The following is a 19,453-nucleotide window of genomic DNA, read 5'->3' on the forward strand; positions in this document are numbered from 1 at the left end:
TGCGGAGCTAAGATGAGGTCTCCCCTCCTTGCCCTCTGTTTTGAAGTACATGATGCTGCAGTAACACCCACACTGCGGAAACTTCGAGAAAAAGTGGGAGAAAGCCTCTGAGGAAAAGCTACCAGTCAGGTATGAGTAGGTAAGGTCACGTAACGCTTCCTTAAGAACTACCTTTAAGGGAAAACTCTCAGTGCTGCTGTTATGAAAATTTAGACCTGATATTTGCATAGAGGACCTTGCTGTGGAGCATGGGCTAAATAGAACTTTCAGAAATTTCACAAATAAACCAAATTGGAATAAACCTTGTTTGCTATATGTATTATACCTTGAATCTGACTGCATTACATTAGTAAAATTCTACAGCTTCTCATTCTGCATGCCACTCACTTTATTAATATTGGTCATGCCTTTGCTCTGTGAGATGCCTGGTGATTTAGTGCTGCAGGTTTTTTACCCGGGGCTGGAAAGGATTTTATTTTCTCACTTTTTGGCCTTTGTATTCTCTTTTTATGTGAAATACAACTAATACATGATGATATCCCATCAAAATCGTTGGCATGTTGTTACCCAGTCTCCACAGAACTTTAACCTAGCTTAGGTCTGTAGTCTTTGAACAGTTCTAGTTTCATAATGTGGTTTATGAAACAGCTGTCGGCACATAACAGAAGTCATAAGAAATAATACCAGGACAGGGCAGAAGGACACTCCTCCAGGAGCCCACATCCCCATTTTATCTCAGCTAGACCTGTCATACCTGAAGAGAAATCAGATCATGAAGATCTGATTTCTGCACAGCAGTCAGAATTTTGGGGAAATGGGAGATGCATCTGGCAGGCCTGCAGACTTGGACCATTGCTGTTTATACAGCCTAGCTGACCTGGGAAATGAACTTGAGATTTACATATGAAACAGCTGACGTATACATATGAGCACTCTGCTGCAAAGTCTTACAATGTAAGAGAAAGAGACAGTGTCAGCCCAAGATCTCTGCAGCTGAGATCATCGGGACAATGGCCATAGCAAAGTTAATCTGATTCACGCTGGAGTTGATTGACTGATGCAGTTACGGATTATCTCGTGTGATCTTCCAGTAAGCAGATAAAAGTGCCTGTAATAAATATTAATCGACTAGAAGGCAGGCTCTTTAAAAACAAGGAATGCATATGGTGGGTGGTTTTAGCATGTATTTCCATAGGTGGGACTTTCAATTTCCCCAAGCAAAATCTTGTACCAAGGGGAAATCATCCTGGAATTGAAAATAAGAATAAAATAGAAGCAGATGCAAACTCATCCATTCTTGTGCAGTATGGACTTAGCATCTTTTGGAGAAGATAACTTCTCAGAACTGATTAGTTCAGATTAGATTCTGCTGGGAGTTTTTAAAAAAGTAGTACTTATTAGTTTCAGGTAGTGCTTTCTGTTTAAGGATTTCAGTGAACTCTATACAACATTCTCAGTGAACAAGACCACAAAATACAAGAAGAACATGGCAGAACTATTATATCAATTTATTTACAAAACATACTGTCAGAAGTTATCTACGCTGTACTTGTGTTACTGCTGCAGGAGTGCGACACTGCCAAAGCAGAAGTCTGTTGTAGAAGAGAATAATGGAATCAGAAGTGGAAGAAAGCAGGAGTATGCAGAGAATGGTATCATCTTCCTGTTGCCACACTGACAGACTGAGCCTTGTCCCTAGTGGCTTTGGCCCAGGCAGGTGTGTCTCCTTTAATACGATAGAGACAAACAGTCGTTATCCCTCCAAGGGTGATTATTCCCATTTAGTAAGGAGGAAATTAGATTACGAGGTAGGAGACCTCCGTTCAGTTCCCAGGTCTGGCTGTTGTTTCTGAAGGCTAAGTTATGCCTCATCAGAACAAAAAGCATTAGTTTTTATTCAAAGTGATCATATTTATTATACAGTAGGCATTCATTTGAATTACGTGGTGCCAATGTATAGCAATGGGTGCTGTGTATTTCTTCTAAAGCATATTTTAGTGGAAACATATCAGAGTTTAAAGACAAAGGTATCTTGGTAGAGGTAACAAAATGATAAGGGATACCAATATTGTTAAAAATGGAAACATTGTTAGACTTAGCAGTTGTTAATATGGTTTTAACCCTTACCGTAGGCAAACATACATCTCTCTTAATGAGGACTCTTACACTTTTTAACTGGTGGAGATCTCAAAATGCAATTTTGTAGTAGTGCAATTCTGTTGGTGTGCTAATGTGTCTGTGCCCGTACGGAGTGTACATCTGAGAGATGATTTTTTTATTTCTATTTCAGACTGTAAGATGACCATGTAGAAATTATTCCAGTGTCAGGTAAGGATAATTTTCGAAGATAATTTGGAATTTGGTATCAGGAGCAGCGTGAACTATTTTCATGACCTATTTCTCACACAGTGTTTACCTTAATTGCTCATTTTGCCTTCCAGTTCTTCAGTAGACCAATAATTTGATGAAAAGTAATAACTCTGTCATTGTGCTCAATGAAGAAAATAAATGAGAATGTATTTATGTAGTATTTAGACTTAGCTGGGCATTTCCAGGTGAACTAATTGTCATTCTGGTGGAGGGAATGCATGGACTGAAACTTTCTTACGCCACAACTTACACAAGTGTATTCTTACACCACAACTTGAGGAAATTAAGCCATCCCTCTAAGTTGAGAGGCGAGTCCTCTAGCATCCCTGACAGCAGTGGAAAGATGCAGGCAGCAATCTTCAGAATTTGGGACTCACTCTAGAACTGTTTAGAGGTGTCTACGGTGCTTCTATGTTAATATCTTAAGATTAGAAATACATTTTTGAAGTGAATCTTCTAGTCATTTTCATGTGTTGTGCTAACACAAAGCACACCATACAGAGAATGTAATGGAGTCCCATTAGATGACGGAATGAAGCCAAAATGTGTGCCTACACTAATGTTTCCTTCACTGAGTGTCACATTTCCTGGAAATAAGTTGAGAAAAGAAACACGTACTAGATGGCAGGATCCACTTGCTAATTGCACTCCTCCTTTAAGAAACTTTCCTGATACGCAGTGTTTGATGCAGAAGCACAGAATTCTTGTGATTATGCACTAGATGTCACCATCAACACAGAAAAAATTGTGAAAATGTATTTTTCACAAAATGTATTTTTCCCTCTTACAAGGGAGGCTGGTTGTTCTCACCACACCTTAATCAGAACTCCAGTCCAAGAAACTACAAGAAATTTATTATGTTCTCTGAGAGCTGTGACCTCTGACCTTGATTATTAGCTGGAAAACACTGAAAATATTTTACAGGAAACCACACCTGGACTGTTCTCTTGAGGTTTGGCCCTCTGTGGTAGTAGGCTTCTCCATTCCTTAGCCTAATTGCTTTCCCCTGCTTCTCTCATATCCAGAGCTATTTGAATTGGGTATTCAATACAATAAACTGATAAATACTACTAATACTTTGCTAATGAGAAGTTTAAAATACAAGTTATCTCATTTTCCAACTTGATTATAGCTACCACATCAGAGAAGCCTGCTGTGACCAATTCCCCTGTCTTTATTACTAACACAGTTACATTAAGATTATGGATAAAAATGAAGGGAGATAAAAAATAACCAGGCAGCTTTATTTGCCTGGTTTTAGCTGTTCTGTGTTTGAAAGTTCTGTAATTGTACCAGTGGCATTCTTTGTCACTCATAATTTCTACACCAGTTTTCAGTGATTTTGTTCAGGTTGCTGTTTTATGTATTAATACATTTTAAAGTCGGAAAACGCAATTGTCATGATGAAGAGGACAGACTTCCTGGTAACTAGAAGTAGCCCTTAGGTAGGTGTGTTTCAGCTGTAGCTGAGTTAGCATGCTGTGGTTTTGTTTCCTCAGGGGTCACCCAGGATCACCTGGGATTTCTTCTTAAAACTAACCTACTTCACAGTGTTTGCTCAAAATGTTTCCCTCAGTTGCACATCGGAAGAGTCAGAACGAACGCTTTACTGGTGTGCCACAATCATGCGGCACGCAGTCTTGAGGTATTTTGCTAATATAGAATCAGAGATTGCCTCTGCCTCAGTTCTCCTCCCCGCTCCGTAATCTTTACACTCTTTTGTTTTAATATTGGTGTAATTATTTTGTGGAGTTGTCAGCTTCCTGATAAGTTTGCTCATGTGACATATTCCTCTGCTTCTTTGCTGAGGAGCTATGTTTTCTTCCTTTGAGAACAAATACATCACCTGACTGCACTTAGGAAGAAATGATAGATTCGGGTATAAGGCAGGGCATATCTGGTTTTGAGAATTAGTTAACGTTTAGAAACAGTTAAATCAATGGCTGAACTAATGAATGCTCTAAGTTGGTAGAGTAAAGCTTAGCTGCAGACTTGTCTGTCAAAGTTGCCTCCCAGCTTTTCCAGATGAAGCTGTTTGTACAGATGCTTGGCATTCAAGTTGTGGACAAGGCTCCGAGCACCACGACATCCTGTCACAGCCAGCCCAGCTTTGACTTGGATGTCTTACTGAGAACAGTTCCAACCTAAACTATTCTATTATTATATGTTCCTCCTGAAATATTTTACAGTGTTTACAGCATGATTTATAAAATGCAATTAAATATAAAGAATAGAAAAGGCAAACATACTTAATGTATTTTATTTTCTGTTCTGCAAGTTTGACTTTGCCTCATTATAGCAGGAAGAGTTTGCCTACCATAAGATAAGTATATATGGAGTAGTATTGCCACTGTACACTGAGGTTATTTGCCAGCTTGTAAGAAGAAAATGTGTAGTCTATAATAAATAATAGTCTGCACAACAGCATACCCTTCTTGTATGGACAGCAATAGGCGTGTTGAGTATGGAATGCCTTTGCAAAATTTCTAGGACATAAAAATACCATTTTTTTTTCAGTGAAGTTAACACGTGTAGGTATAAATGAAGAAAGCATGGTATCAAAGAGATATGGTAGGTTACAATATGACTCCACATTTCAAAGTTTATGATTTGCAGGAAGCTGTAAATAAATATGGCAGATATTTTCAAGCAGTTGAGGCTTCTTTCTTTAGCTATGCGAAGTACCTCCTCTTGCAGGTCTCCCTTCACAAGCGATGTGTTCACATGTTTAATGGAGTAACCTGAAAGAGAAAAATATATTTGGCCAGTCACAGAAACCTTATTCTGTTTCTTCCTTTTCTGTAGCTCAATGACTTATAATCACCGAAGATCTCTATTTGTATCTCCGGGTTTTGTTCTACTTGATGAAAGAGGCTATCTCCAATTGTGAAATGCATACAGCAGTGTAACAGTTCTGAGATTGCCTCTGAATTTTTCAGATTCCTGGCCTGAATTAGTTCTTCTGCAAATGTGTAAAGGCTGTTAAATGCTCGTTTCCCACTTCTACTAACATTTGTTTATGAATTACAGTTTTTCAGAGTCTTCTACTTTATCTGTGGTGCCTGTATTTGAAACTGGAATGGTTTCGTTGGTTGAACTCTTCAGCTGCTTTTTAGCTCAAAATCTCCAGATCAATATCAGGGAATGTGAAGGATCTTTTTGAATGTCTTCTTGAAATTCTGGTTACAGAGAGGATACAAGAATGGATTTAAGGTGGAGTTCACATAGCCAAGCCATATAGTGAACATGTGTAAGTTTAAAAATTGTTCATGTCCTTCGAAAGCCATTATCATAAATAATACAAAGTAGGGAATCCAGCACAGCATAAAGGCTGCCATTATGACCCCTAACTGCTTCGCTGCTTTTCTCTCCCTGTTCCCATGCAGTCCTTTAATGTGCCTTTTGGAATCAATATGCAGACTTTGCCAGGTTTTCCTCAGGTAAGCGAGTCCTCTGAAATCCCTGTTCCCGGTCTGTTCCTTAGGACTGCAGATGCTTCCGGGGTTAGAACTGCAGTACCCTCTGTGGGGTTCCTGCTCTGTGAAAGTATGGTGGTCCGACAAATCACTGAAGTCACTGTCATGTGAGCAAGTCTCCTCTTCATTTTTGCTCTCTTTTGTCACACACACGTAGTTCTTTCCTGTTTCATTCAGGCCTGGCTGAGACTGGGCAGTGGTGAGAGGAAAACAGCTCTGTTTAAGGACTTTCCAATTACTCTTGGTAACAAAAGCATTTGAAGACATGTCAGGATTACTGAGATGAAGCTCTGCCTCTTTGTTTTTGGCCTGAGGAGAGCTTTGCTTCTCGTTGGGAGGGGTGTTCTCATCTAAGATTTGCTTTTCGAGGCAAGTATTTTGCTTGTCCTTCACCTTACTCCGAGATATGGAATTTATTTGTGAGAAAGACCGATTTGATCCATTGACGAGCTCTTGGTGTTGACAGTGTTTTTGAACAGCTTTGAATATTTTATAGTAGAACCATAACATCATGATAGAGGGTAGGTAGAAATTGAAAATGGCTGTCAACACTTTAAACCAGGTGACTTTAGAGAATTCAGTTTCACACTTGTTTTCCTTTACTAGCCTCTTCCCATTATTAGCAAAAACATGCCATCCTAAGATTGGAATGACCCACATGAAAGAGAGCAACCAAACCCCCAAAATCATTAGCAATGCTCTCGTTTTTGTTCTATACTTGAGATATTTCAGTGGCTGCTGAACTGAACGATAACGGTCAATGCACAATATGAAGAGATTGAAAATGGATGCAGTACTGGCCACGTAATCCATTGACAGCCAGAACAAACAGGCTGGTAAGCCTAGTGTCCACAGAGAACTTAGGAGATAAGCAATATTCAGGGGCATAACAGCTGCACCAACAATAAGATCTGCGACAGAGAGGCTGACAATGTATAAATTGCCAACTGTTTGCAGCTTCTTTTCAGTTTTCACAGCACATAGTACTAATATATTCATGACAATGGTGATCAGTGAAATGCTCCCCAGGAACACACCTAGAAGGGCCGAGGGAGGGTTAGTCGAGTTATCAGTTGTATTATTTGACATCCCTTGCACAAGAACACTGAAGGGAAATCAGAGAAAATGTCCAGGCCTTGGAAATTCAGTCTTGGTTTACAGTCCTGGATGAAAGCTTGTTGGATTGCTTTGTGATTTTTATTTCTGGAACTACAGAAAAGAAAAGAAATACACTCAATCACTGTAGTACTAAAATAAAATAATAACACTAATCGGTGCTTCAGCTTAGCATTGTCCCTTTAGGACTCCCCTAAATAATTTTTTAAAACATTTTACACATGGATATTTTAAGATGTGCTCTATGAGAAGTACTGGAGCAAGCTCCATGTACCAATCCAAAATGGTTTGCAGGGGTTTTTCATGGGGCTTCATGTAATTCTGACCCCAGAACCTGGAGAAGAGGGTTCGGTCCTCGCTGTTTGGATTTCTTATCTCATTAAGCACCCAATCGTGAACTATAACATAAGCTAAATATTGGCAAACCATTTTTAAGGGTGTTAATAAAAATCAAATTAACATGGCTTAGTATACTAAGTAGTTTAAAACCAGTGATTATTATCAAGCTGCATCTAATAGTTTGAGAATATAACAGTTGGATGTAATTATTCATTAATAATAGGGTACCAAATGATGTCAAGTGACAAGGTATTCCAAACAGTAAGAATACTCCAGCCACTGTACACCTTTAGCTGATACACAGTGTCTCAAATAACTCCTACCGCTGTAGGCAGTGCCTATGTTTTCACTGGTAGGCACTCATTCAAATTACAGGTAATGAGTGATCTCTTCCTACCAATTTATGCTTACACAGATTTTAAACATTTAAAGATGGCAGCACGATTTTATTTCAAATAAAACTAATAAAAGTTCAGGGAAAACAATAGGATTTTTCAGGATTAAGAAACAACTTGCGACCTCTCAAGCATATATAAATATAGGGTCTTTTAGTCTGAAGCTTCCTAGTTGTTCAGGTGCCTAAGAAACATATGCTAGAACTGTTCTCCACCAGCTTGGAGAAGCCACATCCCTCCTGGATGCTTGATGTTGCTGTTTGATGTATTCAAGTGGAAAGTAAATTTGAAATAAGTGGAGCTGAGACTGAGCACATAGCAAACCTTTCCTTTATGCCTAAGAACAATTTTTTATAATTAATCTTTAATAAATGAGCTATCTTTATTTGCTTAGAACCTTGCCATATGCCATGTGTACAGCCTTCAGAATGAAAATACTTTAAAATCTTCTATATCCCCATGACTAGAACCCCTAGGAATTGCAGTATATGCACTGCAGTTAAAGAACGAAAAGGACATCCTACTGAATGCTCATCGTGGCATATGCAAAACCTGTTTTACAGTGGGCTATATATGCCCATTTAAGCTTGTTTTCCAGTCTCATTAATTTCTGCATACTATTTTGCCGGTGCTATCAAAGCATGCCGGATTTCATGTGTACAGACACAGCAGTGTGTAGCTTCACGCTGACTCAGTGTGCAACAGGAGACACTAGAGGTGCATAATTCACTTCTGAACATAGAGGTTATGTGTCCAGATCATAGGCCTTAATTATAAAACGTGTTATTTTTTCCATTCTCTGACACAAACATAGTGATGCAAATATTGGCAATAAAAGAGGAAAGGCAGGGAGGGAAAGCACCTTTTCAAAGTTGAGTAGATATGCTATTCTGCTATCCAGAAATTCTGTGCGCCTTTGGTATCATCTGCTTCCCAATTGCGAACTTCATGCATTCATCTCAAGTGCAAACAATGGCTAATAACATTGTAAGTCATGGACCATACGAGCAGTTGACAAATTCTGTCTCCGGGACATATAAGAAAAATGTCTGTGAGGGTGATATATGTTTTCTGGAAATTTTCTCTTTCAATGCTTGTCTGAGTTTATGTTCTAATTAATCTTCTGAAGCAACAAGGAAGGAAACTGAGACAGCAGACAGATTAGCTCAAAGTATTTACACAACTAACACTGAGACATATGTATGGGATTTCTCATCCTTGTTCTAAACATGGCCAAAACAATAGAATGCAATAGAATATTAAATATTTGCTATTTCGTATCAAAATTCAATAATTCAACATTTCATGATAACTTTATCTCTTTTTTTATAACATTTCTTACTGAAGCTCAAGTGTTTGTAAGCTTTCTTATAAGCGGTCAAATTCCTTCTTCTTTAAGCTTTACTCACAAGTGTTTGGTATTATGAAAGACGATGTGTGCTTAGCAGTTGTTGCATCCATAGCAGAGCAGACACGTACACTGTGGAGAATGAGCTCAAGAGCTGTGTTTGGTACAGCCTCAGGTTCTGTCATGTGTAGTTCTTGAGTGGTAGCAAGTCCAGATGTAAGAAGATCAGAGAGGCCTCAAGCATCTGCTGTTTGAGAATGAGAACAGAAATCACTCTGTAGATCTTAAACCAGCAAGGCCGGTGATGCGAGGCGGTTAGTTACATCCCAGTGTGTCACTGCCTTTCTTTCCATCGCTATGGACTATAATCTTTCTGCTGGAATTAAGTACATGGGGCACATTCAGGTCAAGAAATCAATGTTGATTGCTTCAGCGACCTCATAAAGAAATGACTGAGCTTCACCCCACGTATTTTCATTTAAATTTATGGCAAAATAATGGGAGAGAAGGCAACTTCAACAGAGTCCTTGACAGAAAGAATAACAGCAAAGAAAGGTGTCTGGTTAGGTGGCTCTCCTTGGTTTTTAAGAACCATGTATGGAATAAAACATGGAGCAGGAGGCATTAAATGGTGCTGACTGCTTCCCAGACTTTCTTTAGCATTGTTGTGGTGAGAGATAGTAGAATTTAGGAAGCAGCCTGCTGAACTATATCTGGACTAACGCTACTGCAAAGAAGGCATGAAGGTCTAGTTTTTCAACTCATGCTCCACTTTTATTAAAAGACAAAGCTTGATTACTTTTCTGTTATACAGGCTGTAAAAACCCAAGAGTGATGTCAGGAGATGCAAATCACTTGAGAATGCTGAGAACAAGAAAAATGCATGCTGATACATTTGCTTTTTAGAAAACACACATGCTAACAGGTACTCCCTTTAGATAATAATTCTGTCTTATAATGTAATTTTCATCACAATATCATTTGAGCAGTTCATAGTCCCTGATGTATTTCATCTTCTCTGCTTTACAGAGAGCTAGCCATGTGCTATTAAACTTTAAAGTGAAACTGAGGAACAGGTCGAAGCGTTCTGCTTAACATCATACAGTAAAGTAATGTTAGATCTAAAACCAGCCGAGGCACCCCTGCTCTCCAGTGTCCTGACTACTATACTATTTTTACCTGTCTAGACTTTGGGTCTATATTCATTCAGTCATCCTAGACAAGAACTGTTAACTTAGAAATCAAATATCTTTTTTTTTAATTTTAATGCAGTGCAAGCAACTTAGTCTGGCTTTGACTTTCTGACATCTTCTAATGTAGTAAGTCCACCTACATGAGAGGGTCTGGTTTGGCTGGAGTGGAACTATACCCATTAACAAACATTTTCAGTATAAATCGCTCAAACGGGCTTGTGAGATCCACTTGCCCTAGCCTAGAGTGAGCAGGTCTTGGATTAGGATATTGAAGCTTTACAGAAACATCGCATTTTCCTCCATGAACAATTTTTGGGTTTCACACATGTATGCTCTTTTACAACCGTGACTCTTGTGAGTATTCTCCGGAAAGCCAGTATTGTAAGGCTCTGGGTGACATGTTTTGGAGTGTGCTGATGAGAAAAGAAGCCACTCCAGGTGGTAACTGGAAGAGGGTCTCCATCACTTCAGCATTAAAGTTGTATGTCCATCAGATACTTCCTATCTAGTTTTATTTGTAGCCAAATCGTACATCTTAATCCATTAAAAAGATGTACCAAGGGAATGAGTTTGCCACAAAATGCTTAAACTAGACCAGAAACGCAATGTTGCATTTGTACGATCTTGCAACTGTCTCTTTGCATTCCTTAGCCTGTGGTGCCACACACTGGTGCCATTTCTTCCCCAGCTCTTTCAGATCATGCAGGATTCTCCTTTGCATTAAGTTACGATAGGCATTTGGCAGCATATCAGCCATACTCTGCACTCATGTAGAGCAACCTTGTGGCCTTTCTTGAATCTCCAAGGGCTCTTTGTGCATTTTGCACCCGTCCTAAGTTGCAGAGGGCCCGTACCACTCTGTCCTACACAGGCCAACAGAAGGGTACAAAAGGAAATAGGAACCTTCTCCTAAGAAGCAAAGGTGACTGCACACAAAACAGCATGCAGAGAAGCTGCATTTAATAGCAGAATATTATGTTAGTGGTCAGTGCCTGCTAATACCATCTGTGTTTGGAGCTCTGGCCCTTGTATCACCATCTTGACTGCTATGCTTACATTGAACTGCTACATGATTGCCAGTCTTTGCTAGAATTTGCACATTTTGCCACACAACTTTGTCCAATGGAAGAGAACTAGAAAATAATAAGCCTTTCTATACATTATGAAATTCACAGATCACCTCGAGATTTGCAGCAGCTGCTTCTTGCTCTTCACTGAGGCTCACACCATTCTTGTAGTGGCCCAAGGCTCCGGTATATGTACTGGCTTAATTACTTATCTGTAGTTCAGTTCCTAACAGAGAAACTGTAATAATACTGCATAAACGTGTTCTAATATTTGAGCAGTTTAACTCTCATCACACAGAGCCAAAGCTCACTAATACAGAACAGATTGTGAAGAAAACAATCCACCCAAGATCTGGGATAGCTCTTTAGAATTTCTAAACCATTAAATACTTTCCATACTTTTTTAATGTCTGTAATGAGCTTTTTCTACAGGGAAAACCAGCGATTACAATGTTTGCTGTTGTATCACAGTGATAATTCTTTCAAGACACAAGAATCTCCTGGGAGTTACTAAGTGGACTGACTTATTAATGCAGGTGCAAACTATTAAGTCCTGACTAAGCGGGAATAAATTTCTAGAAACAGATGCTGGCATCTCTGTTATGAATAGGTTCTAAAGAAACTACAGTTACAATAGGGAAAGTATAGGCTAGAACAAAATTCTTGTTTCTCAGACTAAGTTCAAGGCAGAAGGTAGCATTTGATTCCAGATGACCAGTGTTGACTCTGTTGTACTTAAAACTATTTGTACTCCTATCTAGTGATTTATTTACTTATTTATTTTTCTTTAGATGTTGGAAGCATTAACATGCTAGAGGTTTGATTAATTTTCCTCTCAAAGACTTATTCATTTCTCTGTAAGAAAACAAGCCCTAGGGAATGCCTACCAATATCAAAGGAATATTTTTGATTGACCCAGAGTCTCAGTCCAGGAAGGACCAGATTTTTTTTGTTTTCAGAAAAGGACCTACTGCTATCCAGCAAAGACTGGATTCCATCTCTGCTTGAGTTGTCTCTTCCAGTTAATCTAAAACAAAAAGACTAAATAATCTGAAGCTTCAGTGTGTGACCAGACAAATTTTGTCTGTCTTCCTGTACTGCCCCTACATACCTGTTTTAAGGGCAGCAAGAGTTACAAATTTATCTTTTACTACCAGAACAAACAACCCAGGCTGGCTTATAAATACTTCCATTCCTTGTTTATGCGATGACTCTTTCTTTGTGTGAAGGAACTCTTAACCAACAGATCAGGACATCTGGCTCTCTAGTTTTGCGTGAACTTGTACTGCATGCCTATGGTGGCAGAGAGTTTTCAGTGGCTCTTGAAGAAAAATGAGGCCAGAACTAGCAGATGGACACTGTTGCAGATGTGCTGAAATCTGCTTTACAGGCTAGACCACAGAGAGAAAATTGCTGTGTGAGTTGTTGGAACGATCGGTGATATGCAAACTGATTTGAGGAGCTGGACACCCTGGGAATCGGTGACTGGGAAAGGTACTGTTCCCAAGGAGGGCAAAGGCACACAGGCCGTTTCTGAAGCCTTGTCTACTCTTACACTTCCAAACAGAATGGATGGTCCAGTGCTATAATTGATGTACGTCTTTTTCCCCTCTGATTCAGTCAGTTGTCTAAACGATATCGTGAACAGGCTGTTCATTTTTTCAGAGCAAGAACAGAACAGAAGGAGTAACACGGTTACATCCACACTCCTAAGAAGTACTTATTCATTTATCTCTATGAGTGCACACGAAGGCTTATTTTAAACTACTTAAGCTGAAGGGTCCTTGAATTCATTTATCTGCTTGTTATGAATGCACAGTACACTGTGAATGGTCCTTTCACCACTATGTTAAGAGCAGCGAGAGAGGGATCACTTAATGCAGTGCTGCAAAGGAACTGCAGCAAGGTCATAGCTCCCTTTCACACAGGAGCTCTATTGCTGCGCTGGGGTCTGCTCTGCAAAGTCAAATTTGTTCTTAGGACACCACCCAAGATGGAATAATAATAATAATAAGGATAACGAACAGACTTTATGAACAACAAGAGATAGAATGCAGAGCCTATGAAGTTCCTATGTGAGGGGAACTTGAAGTTTTTAAGTAATCTTGTGAAGCCTTTCCAAGAGAAAAAAAAGTATTTATAACTGTATGATGCACTGAATTTGTAACTGGCTTATGGAAGGATATTTTCTTTTCAGTTCAGTTATTCTACTGTGCTATCACTATTTTTTATATGTAGATTTGGTAGTAGGATATAGGCTGTCAGGACTGTAAATAAATACTTCTGCTTTTATTTAATTGAGGAAACACTGCCTCTGTATTCCTTAAGTAAGGCATAATTCAAAGAGCAAGAAAATGTTTGGAAGGCCTGAGAAATTTGAAAATGTAAGTGGAAGTTCAGCTTGAGGCTTGTATATGACACTCAACTTGATTACATTTAATGTTTTCAGTTTTAGTTTTTATAGAATCAGAGCAGTTGCTTCTACAGCCACGTGCATCAGGCAAATTGGCAGGCTATACGCTGCTGTCAACACAGATTTTTCCGATTGCTGTGCTTCATGGTTTTATTTGTCTTGGGTTCTTGGCTTTAGCAGGAATGAAATGATCTACAGTTTTAGCTATCTGCCAGCAAAAAGTTTAGACCTCCAGCAGCATTCTGAAATGCTTTTAGCATGAATAACACAAATCACCATATACAGTCATGCCATCCACGTTCACACACACGCATCCCAAGTCCTTAGCTTTTTATAACGAGCACTGAACTTTGTGAGGAATTGGAGTGCTTGAATCTGAGTCACCACTGCACTGGCTGAGCTCAGGTCTTTGGTTAAGATGCAGTACTGTATCTGTTTGTGAAAAGGCTAGTCTCTGTCAGAAATAACTGATTCCTGGTGTTCTGACCTTCCCCTCACCTCCACCTTACTGGTGTACTGTTATCTTCATGGGATTATAAATACTGCACTTCTGTCTTCAATCTTCCTCTTGCTTTGCAGTCCAATATTCTTGGCTAACTACTAAGTGTATGAGTTGCTGTTGAATTTTGGAGAAGAGGGCGGGCAGGGAAGGAAAACTCAACTTTCCATTTTGCACAGTGAGAACAAACATGCTCATTTCACCACTGACAGATTTCTCAGAGGTCATTTAAAAGGACTGTTATATCATTAATATATGTGATTCCTATGAGGAAGCTAAACATCAAAACTCAATCCCAGCCTGAAGTTTGATTTAATATAGAGAGGTTAGGAGCCAAAACTCTCTCCTAAAATTTATATAACTAGTCACAGGATAGCAAGTAGTAGTGAAGGGGAAGATATTATTAAAAATACTTCCTTTAAAAAAATTGTAACCGTTTGCATCCTGCAATCTTACTCTGGGGGATGCTCTTATCTATCAAGAATTTATCATTAATACTCTCAGGTTTCACATATTGTTTATGCACAGGTGCCTTCAAGATTGCATTTCCCTGGTACCATAAATATATCGTAGCAATTTCACTGCATGTCATGTCTTTTCTGTTTCTCCTCTTTAGAACTCACAAATGGCGTTGAAAGCCTAAGTGAATTATAGATTTCTGCAGGCTTACACAGTATCTATTAATTCATGACATGGTTCTGAGTTCTTAACGTTAGTTTTTAAGGCATTTTTTTCATGCATAATTAAGGTCAATCATCTACGTGTTTGTTACTTCTTCACTGAGGTCTGTATACTCCAAATCACATTCTGCTTACTTGAGTTTTCATTGTTCCAATAGTGTCACATATTCAGACACGCTTTGCAACTCCCAGAGGCATAAATCAATAGTAGGAAGCAAAGGAAGAGTTATAAGGAAATGAATTTTCCTGTGCATTTCAGTATGTCCTGCTTTGTGCCAATGCCGTCATGTTCTCTTTCTTTAGTCCTCTACTTCTGCTTCCTTGAGCTTTACCAGGTTGTTCCTGATCCTCACTCAGCCCTTCTTTCTGTGGGGAGAGGACTTAATAACTGGCCTATATGACCAATATGAGAGCTGCAGGTATAGTATCAGGAAAAAATATTAAATATCACCTGGCATTCAGCTATTGACAGAACCTTGGCTAGGAAACACTAATTATTATTAAGAAAAAAAAATCTGGATGGTGTTCATAATCTAGAGAACCTTAACTTACAGAAATCCAGTTGCAGGCTCATTATCTGCCAGCAGAACCAGTGAATGCAGTTGCTTCTGTGCTGTCTGTATAGAAATATTCTAAAAACAATTTAGGAAAAGGACTCCGTGAACAAAGTACATCAAGAAATATCCAACAAGCAGCCTAGAAATCTCATCTAATCTGGTAGCAGTCAATATCTGGCTACATGCAGATTACTACTGGAGTCTATTCCTCCTTAGAAAGCAGCTAATTTTTTTCTCTTTGATGTGTTAAAGCTTTAAAATTAATCACACCTGGAGAATCCTCAGCAAAACTATGTAGTCCTAGCCACTTGAAAGTGTTGGGTTTTTAAAGACTGCTGCTATTGACTATCATTGACAACTTGAATCCATGCTGAGGAATACAGACCTGGAGGAAAGGTTGGTTTTATATTCAACATCCTTAGCAGGGTCTAAGTTAGTAGGCAGGGACCTTGGATATCATATTTTGACTTCCATTAGTGTCTCCTAAACCAGGATAATCTGAAAATGTAGCTTTGGTATCTTTCGAGTGCGGGTTGCATGAAGTGAGACTTGGAAATCTATTGGGTATCCAGGTATTTATATTTTATTCTCGTGTCCTGTCCCACCCCACCAGCCCACCTGGATAATATTGCCATCTTCTGATGATGCACCTTCATTTTTATATCCTAATACCGAACGTTCGTAAGTGTAAGCAGTTGTTGATGTGTGTGTTCAGCAGTATAATCGACTACTTAATTAAACAAATTCTTATATATATATATATAATTGTACTATGACATGTATTTACAGGTACGTTTTTTTTCCTGAAGAAATATGTTATTTTTTTAAGTCTGTCCTAACCTGAAATTATCAGGGGGTAGATATTTCCTTTTTTTTTCTTCCCTCTGGCTGACATTTTTTAACAACTCTCTTTAACAGCAGGCCTATATTTCATGAGCATTTAAACCAAAAGAGCTAATAGGAGATGGGAAACTTTCCAAAGAATGTCCTGGCCTTCCAAATGTAAGCTCAGACTTCTGCTAAACTCTTCTCCTAGTGACTCAACTTTCTGGTTTAAGCTGGAATAAATGCCAGTCTTTCCATGACAAAATAACCCCAGTCTTGTTCCCGTGGTAGTAATTCCCGTATATAGATTACCTTTACCCGGAGACTGCAGGAGAAACACATTATAACTTGAATCCCAAAGCTTCCAGGGTATTATTTTTTCCCTGCTGGCCTAAACATAATCAGCATCATCTAGTTAATTATCAGTGTGATCTCTTAACAAACCAGTATTTAGGTGCTATTAAGTAGTGAAGTGCTGGAGAAGCCTTATCTTGTTACTCCATTATCTGTCTGCAGAGACACTTGCTCAGGCCTTAGACCTATTAACAACCTGTTGTAATTGACGAAAACTCCTTTGTGCTTTGTAGCACACAAAGCCAGTAGCTGCAAAATCTCTTATAAATGAGGGGAGTGTTGTGGTGCCTTTAAAGCTGAGCAGGCACAGCAATACCTCTTCAGTGGAACCCATTCTGTTACTGGAACCCATTTATCTAACTCACTAAAACAGGATATTTCCATACAGGGACAGCAAAAAGTCTTTAGTTTTTTGATTCTACCTTGTGTTACTACTTACTTGACAAACTGTAAAACTAGCTGGTTTTTAATCGCTCTGCATCAGAAATGCAGTTAACTTAATATGTAACTGAACCTGACACTCAAATACCGCGATCTGTCTGCTTCTTTCCAAGTGACTCCCTGAGTCACTACTGGAGAATCACTAGCCAAACAATAATGCATGGAAACCAGAGCTCTGAATCCTCTGTATGTTGAAGTTGCATACCCAAATACTACATCTGCTATTTGCTACATAGTTTAATCGTTGCCAAGAGAAAGAAGTGGTCTTGGATACAGGAAGCTTCACTGTCTGACAGAGAATAAGTCAACTGCTTGTGAAGCCTGATGAACCAATTTATGAATTAACTTCTCTGAATTCTGAGGAAATCCTGGATGTGGAGTAAACTTAACTCTTCTACAACAACAGTCATCTAGCTTCAACAGAGATGGATTTCTTAAATTCAGATTCACATCTTTCAAGATGTCCTCTTCTCTCTGCCTCTTATTACAGCTGCTGAAGAACCCAAGGTTGCTATTCTTCAAAAGAAGGAATAAAAAAATCTTACAACTCCCTTTGCCCCAGAGTTAGTGTCTGGTCAGGGTAAGCACAGGCTAGTTTACTATCATACTATTACTGCAATTCATAATAGAAAAGGTCTTCCTTATACTACATTAGCATCTATTTAAAAAACAACAACAACCAAAAGACAATCACAGAGTAGCATTTCTAACATTTTATAGGACAGATTGAACCCTCTAGTGTCAAAGATAATCAGATTAATATGGTGAATCCTCCTCCCCCCAACTCCAAAAAGCTACTGAACCACTGATCACTATGAAATTTCTTTGAGGGTTTAGCAAAATGAACTTGAATTTCAACCTAAGTGAAGTTTTGATGCTTCTGAGCTATAAGAAAGCCTTCACTACAAAACCAGACAAATTCAGGAATCCTAGTGGGTGTGAGGACTTACTGTCTCCTTCTACTCTTCAGAACAGTAAACCCCATTGCTGAAAGGTTGGTTTCTGCTCTCTCCGATAATGTCAACATACAAACAACTTTTTTGTCTGTCGTTTGTCATACACATTGATTTATCAGTCTTCATAAACATCTGGTAACCTTTCTGTAGTAATACAATGAATTCCTTCATATTTCAGCAATAACCCTCTCAATGTCCCAAGTCTTCCCTTTTTTAAAATCTATCTGATTTAAACCCTCTCCTAACTTTCTCCAGGCAGTTTTAACCTTGCTTGTTGAGGTGGCTAACCTGAACAGGTGGAGCACAAGTTCTCTCACACCTAGGGAGCCTGGTGCCTTGCAAGTGAACCGTTCAGAAGCAGCTTGTCAAGGAAACCTGGTTCCTCTCCCTCACTCCTGTTCAGTTTCCACCAAGGAAAGGCTGAGGAGGCTTGGTCAAGAACCACCCACGGCAGAGGTTCAGAGCAGGTTATAACCCTGCTCCTGCTGTACCTCTGGGGACATGGTGGACTTGTGACTATTTGAGCAATGCCACAAGACTTCTGTGGAGACTCAGCCATCTAGGATTTTTCCTCACCTGAAAAACATGATTGCCTTGAGAAAGGGAAGAAGGTTAACATTCAGGCAAATCTTACGCTTTCTTCAGCCAGCTCACTATTTGTTCCTTAAAAGAAGGAAACAAGCCCTCCCACCCTCTCTCAGCCACGTACTCTTTCATGGATACTTATCATTTGACAAAAAAAATTGATGCTTAAGATAAGCAGAAGGCATCCCTGCCCATGGCAGGGGGATGGAACTGGATGGGCTTGAGGTCCCTTCCAGCCCAAACCATTCCATGATACGGGCATCACTATTTTGCTGGTGGCCAGAAACTCACCGCTGTTGAAGTATTTTATGTGACTACAGAAAATAACGGCGAGTCTTACTCCATCCATCTCCTTTCCTTCCCCGACCCTCGCCTCCGGGGCACGGCCGGACAGCGAGCGCTGCCCTGGGGGTGCTGCCCGTGTCCCCCGGTACCGCCGCGGTCTCGTGTCTCTGCTCCCGGTTCCCTGTCCCCACCCCTCGAACAGCCGGCACTCACCGGGCTCGTCCAACCGGGTTCTGCGGGCTGAAGAGCCGCGATCTGCTGCCTCTCCTGTCACCGGCTGCACCCCGGGAGCGCCGACACGAGCGGAGAGAGCTCCGCCGTACGGGAGGGCCAGCCTCCCGTTAATAGCGAGAGCGGCCGCCGGGGGTGGGGACTCAGCCCCGCCTGCAAGGGGAGGGGAAAGCAGCTCCGCCACCGTGGGGCGTGGGGGCGAGTCTCAGCTCTGCCGGTAAATCGCAGGGGGGAATAATCTTAGCTCTGCCAGTAAATGGAGGGGGTGTGTCTCAGCTCCGCCGGTAATGGGGGGGGGGGTGTTTCACCTCCGCCGGTAACGG

General features: G+C 40.0%; 1 protein-coding gene across 4 annotated transcripts; it reads right to left on the reverse strand.

Annotated features, from left to right (window-relative positions):
• Nucleotides 1–1,493: 1,493 nt before the first annotated feature.
• HRH1 (histamine receptor H1) lies at nt 1,494–19,241 on the reverse strand. 4 transcript variants are annotated; one of them, XM_069865759.1, is made up of 3 exons: nt 19,113–19,241; nt 9,106–9,288; nt 1,494–7,055 (listed from the first exon to the last, which is right to left on the reverse strand). In XM_069865759.1, the coding sequence occupies exon 3, from the start codon at nt 6,933–6,935 to the stop codon at nt 5,508–5,510; it is 1,428 nt and encodes a 475-aa protein (XP_069721860.1). In that variant the 5' UTR covers nt 6,936–7,055; nt 9,106–9,288; nt 19,113–19,241; the 3' UTR covers nt 1,494–5,507. The 4 variants fall into 4 exon arrangements, with proteins under 4 accessions (XP_069721860.1, XP_069721859.1, XP_069721861.1 ...); XM_069865758.1 differs by having other exon boundaries at nt 9,106–9,291; XM_069865760.1 differs by lacking the exon at nt 9,106–9,288.
• Between the last annotated feature and the right edge of the window lie 212 nt (nt 19,242–19,453).

Source organism: Phaenicophaeus curvirostris, chromosome 11, assembly GCF_032191515.1.
Source record: "Phaenicophaeus curvirostris isolate KB17595 chromosome 11, BPBGC_Pcur_1.0, whole genome shotgun sequence".
Classification (NCBI taxonomy): Eukaryota; Metazoa; Chordata; class Aves; order Cuculiformes; family Cuculidae; genus Phaenicophaeus; species Phaenicophaeus curvirostris.